The sequence below is a fragment of the Ochlerotatus camptorhynchus genome, unplaced genomic scaffold, assembly GCF_037179485.1.
Source record: "Ochlerotatus camptorhynchus isolate MF236.1 unplaced genomic scaffold, CSIRO-AGI_Acam_v1.1 ptg000168l, whole genome shotgun sequence".
Taxonomy (NCBI): domain Eukaryota; kingdom Metazoa; phylum Arthropoda; class Insecta; order Diptera; family Culicidae; genus Ochlerotatus; species Ochlerotatus camptorhynchus.
Genome location: NW_027040658.1, coordinates 152479 through 159761, shown reverse-complemented (window position 1 = coordinate 159761; position 7283 = coordinate 152479). Strand labels below are relative to the sequence as shown.

Genomic DNA, 7283 nt, shown 5'->3' with positions numbered 1-7283 from the left:
TCCATAAATGGTTTTGTAACATCGATCAACTTTATGTGGAATATATCGCGAATTGGTTGCCTGTAAATTACTGATTACCAATTCACGATATATTTCACGTAAAGTTGAGTGATAATACAAAACCATTAATGGACCTTACTGACTACCATAACCATAACCATTAATGTTCTCAAACCATAAGTAAAAACGTTCTAATATAGTTCTCTTTCCGAAAATGTATGGAGAAAACAAGAATTTGGAATGGTAATGGTTCTTAACAACCCATTATTTGTAAGGTCCACTTCCAAAAAACCATAATACATAAGGTTAAAACTTTATCACACAAACGTTCATGTAAAGTTCCATAACCATTTCAGTTGAAGTTTAGCAGGGATTATAAACAATTTATAACCATTATCGGTAAGGTCATGTGATGGTTCGCGTTTATGCGGGTCTTCTTCGATTTATATTTCGGTAGGCAAAATAAATTGATCGGCAGTGTACATTTCAATCCAGAAAATGCATGTTGCACTACAGTATACAAACGACACAGGAGCTACTGTCATGCAACAATAAATTTAATGTTTTAGCAGTCTTATAAACATATCATCGCTGTGACTTTTCTGGAACGTTCCGATGACATTGTTGTGACAAGATATATATTGACGTCTGGATGCAACAAATAATATGTTCACAAAAAATCAGAAGTAGTCTAATAGAGAAGTCAGAATCAAGTGCTCGCAAAAATGCCGTTTTCGATCGTACAAACGCGAAAAAATAAACGCGCCAGGCCAACGATGACCATCGTACCGAATACCTGGGTCAAGAACAATTCGGTTTATTGGCCCATGTCCAATTTGTTGACTTTATCCGCTGACGAAAATTCCGAACCAGATATGGCGTCGTGGTCTCTCCAGAAGTGCAAAGTAGTTGGCCGGGGTTCAACGTATGCGGATGCCGAAAACGTCATGAGAATACTGGAAGCGGTAACGGATTCCGAGGATACAGTGGAGATCAGTCGTGGGACTCGTGCGACTCCCGGGACAAAAAAACCAAAATTCAACTCCAAAGTTTACCAGCTAGCTCCTGCTAAGCATCAATTGCAGGTTAGAACAAAAATGCTTGTTTTTTTACGCTTTGATAGATCATAATGATACGAGGGCGGGTATGTGATCGACAGTTCGATAGTTCGATTTCTAAATTCATCACCCTCAGGATTCAAGCTTCCAGAGCCTACAGCACTCTGCCTGATCGAAAGTAATGACTTTTCAAAGACCAAAGATATTATTTTGGATCAAGCAGAGCGATTCCAGTTCTGGAAGCGTGAAAGTAACAAAGTTAGGAACCGGACCGTACTTCGTGTTACTAAAAAATTAACAAACATTTACATTCCAGACACATGTCGAGACAACCTTCAGCAGCAGTAGTAGTGGACAAAATTTCTCAAGCGTTAACTCCATGAAATCCCTGTCGAAAAGTCCAGCACATATCAAGTCGCAGCCTGAAACATCCAACAACAGCTCTAATATTCGGCCACTTCCGTCAGCTGCAGGGAACGTACCGATTTCTACGATTTCCGGTCCTTCTCAACTGAATTTTGCCGGTGAAGCCACTTTAAATCAGGTAAATTTTAATATTATTTCTGTTGGTATTGCTGAATGCATTTGATACTGGACTGCCCCAACAATACAAAAAGTGTGGTATCGTTTTGGTGTCTTCGGAGTACTTATAATTGCATCATGAGGAATAAGTACACCACAGACACCAATACGATTGTACGGAAACTCGCATTTTTTAATAAGTGAAAACGCGCTTATTTGTTCAGTTTGGTGTGCAATGCGCAATATTTCTAAATTTTGTAAGGTGACATACACAAATCCCCTGATTTGCGCAGTGGGTAGTGCCGTCCACCCAACGCCATTGATCAGTAGTCTTACGACCAATTGAACTAATTTTCTCTATGGATAAGCTTATGGTTGATCCTAATCACATGCAAAAAACAACAGTTTAATTGGTTACACAATTATTAGAAATTTCGGTGGGTGGACGACACCACCCGACGCGTACATCGGGGAATTCCTGTGTATATAATCATATTAAGCAATAGCAATAACTGAATGTGGACATTAACAATGCATAGGGGGAGGAGGGGCATACTGAACAGGTGGGGCATAGTGAGCATCCCGGAGTTTGGCCCTGGATCTCTAGCTGCATGAAACAAAACAACTGGCAGTCGGTTCAATATCATTATGATATTGATTCTACCACCAACCAATTTGTTCCGAACGGCCGGAAGTCCAAGCTGGTGCACGGGATGCTCACTATGCCCCTCTTACCCCTATATATACAATTGAACGATGGCGATTATTTCTGCTTTTCCGTATGTAATTCCGATGAAAGTCTCAAATCTTGATTTTAGATTATTTGCTGGTGTTGTGAGTTTCGTTCCATCAGTTACGGATTCCAATAGAGCGATTTCGAACACTTCAGCTCGATTTTACTTTAGTGCTGTTAGAACGAAGCCAAAGCCCCTCCAAGGTGGATTGTTTTCTTTATTTTTCTAAATATATAACAATTTATTAAAAGCACACAAATCTTCACTGCACTTCAATGCCATAATATGCTGTTTCGACGAGAGTGTGGTTTATTTTACACCTTCATAGTAAATGCTTCATCACGGCATGCACATCATGATATGAATATCAGAAAGGGTGATTCTTCTCCAACAAGGCGATGGTATTAGCTTGCGTAGGAGTTGACGTTTGAATCTTTGTCTACGAAACCAGATTCCTCCCTTTGAAAAAGTTATCGAGGTATCTTTAACCATTTCCACTTAAGGATTTCAAACATTTCCAATCCGTAAAATGTCGTTCGGGACACTGGGGATTATTTATTCTTCTCATGTCACTTATTACATTCAGGTTTCCTGGGCATTCAATCAGCTTCGCAAAATAATTTGATGATAAAGTCTCCTACGCACTGAAGTAAAAATGAAAACAAACAGAAATACAAACATAGAGACAGTGTCGTGTATACAGGGTACGGCAAATGTGCTCCATTGGGATTGGGTTCGCAAACAGTTATAATATTTTGTTAGTATATAATACGCTCACGCACTTCAGTGTAATGATATTTTTAATATGCCACAACCTATGCTCTTACGATTTTATGACGTCACTCCAAGTCACTTCGGGAATTTTTATTTTTTGTAATCTCTAACACTGCTAAAGTACCACAACTGCCGCACCTATATATATATATATATAGATTAGTTAGAACACGCTATTTCTAAACAAACCAAATTTGAGTTGGATCTATTGATATCCGTCAAAAGCAGGGCTACCCAAAATTGAGTAAACAAAGTTGGAACTGATACGATGACAAATGAGCAACATCGTTTGGATTCAGGTCGATGTTGTATATTCGTCATCTTGTCAGTCCCAACTTTGTTTCCTCAATTTTGGGTAAACCTACTTTTGACGGATATTAGTAGATTCTACTCAAATTTGGGTTGTTTATAAATAGCGTGATCCTCACTTTCGAACCGTCAATACTCGACTTGGACTTTATCCATGAAGCACATCTGCTGGTACCTGTGCAATGAACTGGATTACCGAGGTGAAGCAATCGATTTTGTTAAGGGAGGGAAAGCACTGTACGATACAAAGAAATAGTGACGTAACTAATTGCGTATAGGTTTTTGTTTTTGTTTACCAAGGCTGGAAAATTTCCATATAAACTTGTTATTATTTATGACCGACCATTAATCCATTTTGTCAAATTTAAGTTAAAATTCACCAAAAGGAACACAGCATTAACAAAAATATTTCATGATCTGCGCCACCTCTCTTTGTATCTCATTGGACCCTGTATACATGGCAGTGTTTCTGAATGACGTTTTTATCCGTTTGTTTTCATTTTCACAGCAGTACGTATAAAGACTTCCTCGGCAGTTCTAGATAAACATTTCAAAAGGTCCTATCTGATTTGATCGATTCTCTTCGTCGACTTTCTCTTTTGATAACCACGGCTATGCAAACTGATTTCGTGCTATTATTACCACTTAGTTTGATAAAGAAGGTTCTTATTGAGCACCCAAAATGTTTTTGCAGATGAGTTATTAACGAAAGAGAAAGTCGATGAAGAGAATCGATCAATGCAGATAGGATCCCTTGAAATGTTCATCTAGAGTTTCAATGCACGAAGCTGATTTAATCTTGGATTTAATATCATGAAATCTATAAAAACAAATAAATAAGTGAAACAATAATCAAAGTACAGGCAAAATCGATTTGATACACCCTGGAGAGTTGCAACGAAAGTGACGAATAACTGACGAGGCACGGAAGTTTAGCATATTTTTTTGTAGGGATTTTGGCGGGAGGTCTCATTACAGAGACAGAACTTTCTCCAACTTGATTTATTAGGGACAATCGTATAATTGTCGCCGTATGTGGCACCAATCACCGAGCTATTCGGGGGAGTCCTGTATTTATCTATTTTGCTGATTTGCATTTTATGAAGCAAACGATGATCATGAATTTTATCTTTTTACAGATGATGATTCGACCATTGATTGTTCAGTCTGGGGATGGTAAGCAGTACCTCCAGCTACAGAATGGCACATATCGGATGCTTAGCGAATTCGACGAAGAAATTGAAAACCTCAATACCAACGGTGAGCAAGAGAATCTTGGCTTCGTCCAGCAGGTGAATCCAGCTCCTGTCAGTGCTGCGAATGCCAAAAACTTTCCGACCATTACAGAAGAATCAAATGATAGTTATCTGAACGGAAACATCGAGAGCTATCCCGTCGTTTACGATGATGAAACTCCATCGGATGAAATGGGTGATACACAATCGGATGAAATCGCTGAAAGATTGGATAGAATTGAAAAGAACCTAAACAAAATTCTTTTCTTCGTGGCTGACATTGAAAAGTATTTCAAAATGAAGCAGCAAGAATCGAAGACTCATGAGGAAAAGCAGCCAAAACAAAAGCGAAGTACTGAAGATTTCTCCGAATTCAAAGCGATTCTTCCAATTAAAACGGTTCAAGATCTGATGTCCATTGAATCTAAGCTGGAAATCCAATCTTTTTCCGAAAAATTGTACCAGTATTTCGAAGTAATGTACAATCTTAATGGGAAACGCGAAGGACATTCATTCTTTCGCAATCTGATCAGGAAAATGATCGACATATCGGTATTGATGCCCTTTTCGTGGTTAGGTAACACACGGTCCAAAAATGGTGAACCCCCTGTGGAACAAAACCGGAATTTCAAACGGACGTTTCCACGATTGATTAACTTCATCGGAAGTGTACTACGCGCCGCTGACTTTGAATATACAATCGAAGACACCGAGAAAGCATTCAGTGATTTCCTTCGTCATAAGAATACCGAAATGAAACGCCATATCAATCAGGGTGGACAGCGGCGAGTATCACATACCCGCAAAAAGCGACGACTGACTGATATTCCTTCCGATATGGCCGACCGTGATGATTATAACGATGCAGGATTGGACAGCATCTCCGAGAACTATGAAGAGGCTTAGAATTGAGAGGGTTGCCAGAAAGCATGAATGAACGCTTTTCTCTTTCACTTTTTTTTTTATTTGTTGATTAATTTTTTATTGAAGTTTGAAAACTGATCTGCACGAAAACCAAAACGAACACTCATGTTAAATTTTAAGTTTTGATGCAAAAATGTTGCATTTTATTTGACAAATATTATACGTTAATAAAATCTGAAATAATGAATATAGAATCCCGTGGTTTTATTTTATCACACTAAATTTACTCTTCGATTTAAAGTAAAACGTAAAGCTCGCGAAAACTGATAGAGCTACAATACTAACCAACAATTGCGGCACAACGCTGAGATGTCAACCTAAAAAAGTTCAGATGCACTATATCCCAACAGTTCAAATACCATTTAGATCTGAGGTGCCTGAGAGAGAACAGTCAAGTTCGGAACTGACTCACTAGGTGGTGCCAATTTGAAAACTATATTATTTTATTTAAATGTCAGGCCCATGGCCAGATAAAACAACCCGGTCTTTGGCAAAGTTTCTTAGATGTACATAACCTATCTGGAAGTGTACTGTTTAGTTCTGAACTGACTCACTAAGTGGCGCCGTCTTGAAAAGAATGTTCATTAATTGATATCTCAGGTTCATTCCCAAGTAACATTGTTAGTTTTATCGAAGATTTAAAGCATTCTACAAGTCTGAATCATGGTCTACAGAACCTCCATAAAACCAAAAATGTTAGTTGTCACATTTATAGTTTATTTTTTGATAAAGTTGCTCAGCTCGCTATAATCTACCTAGCAATGCACTTCTCAGCTCGAAACTGATTCACTAGGTGGCGTTAGCGTGATTTATCTGCTTTATCGTGTATCGATTTTATTTTACGGCAAGGAAAATGATCAAGTGTTCCCCGTCTGCTTGTCTATAATTAGGGTAATATTAAAACAAAATGTTAAGTTTGACTTATTGGTACCAATTTTAATTTATTTTAAGGTGTGAATGAGTGGCAAAAATACAGACTTAGGCATGTTTCTATCTTGGCAATCTATCTTAACCATTTTGCAGAGAATATTGTCAAAACTGAACATTTTATGAGGATCTTTCTCTAAATTAGATCCGTAGATATGCAATAATGACGACAGCACTGGTTTGACAAAGAAATCCGAAAGATTTTTCAACGGGTAACCAAATAAATGGAAAGAGTTTTGTTCAGTGTTATGAACAATATACTGAGTGGATACAATTTGGAAGTCTGACGTTAAAACCCACTTATCTGCTAAAGATTCTGTATCCAGGCAGAAATCACCGAGATTTACGTATGCGTAAATTTCACATTCACTCTTTTTGATAAAACAATGCAAATAATCATGGTCGTCATTATTCAATACAAATTTCTTTTTTAGAGTAGGTGCCTGTGATTGCTTCGGCCGTTTAAAATTTGCAAAATTAGATTGCATCTCAATAATTCTTCGAGATACTTGCGACAGAGGAAGGTTACCACTTCTTATCATTCTTTTCAAAGTAAAAAGCTTGGATTCGAATGGATAAGCGTCGAAAGAATCCAGCGGACCGAATCGTGTAACATCATCAATCAGATGTGTTAGATTATGCATGTTGCTGCTAAAAAGCTGTGTTCCGTACAATATTTTTACACCATTTAAGAAATCATCGATAAGGGCCTTAGCGACAGTATAATTTTCCGGTGATTGATCGTGTCTTGAGCAAATTTGAACTGCGCAAAAGAAATTTAGAAAGTGATCTGAAATTTC

General features: G+C 37.9%; 1 protein-coding gene across 1 annotated transcript; it reads left to right on the top strand.

Moving 5' to 3' along the window:
- Positions 1 to 725: 725 nt before the first annotated feature.
- Positions 726 to 5538, top strand: LOC135701563 (uncharacterized). The gene is made up of 2 exons (XM_065222405.1): positions 726 to 1085; positions 4537 to 5538. Exons 1-2 carry the CDS (start codon positions 726 to 728, stop codon positions 5536 to 5538), a joined length of 1362 nt encoding a protein of 453 aa, XP_065078477.1.
- Positions 5539 to 7283: the final 1745 nt, after the last annotated feature.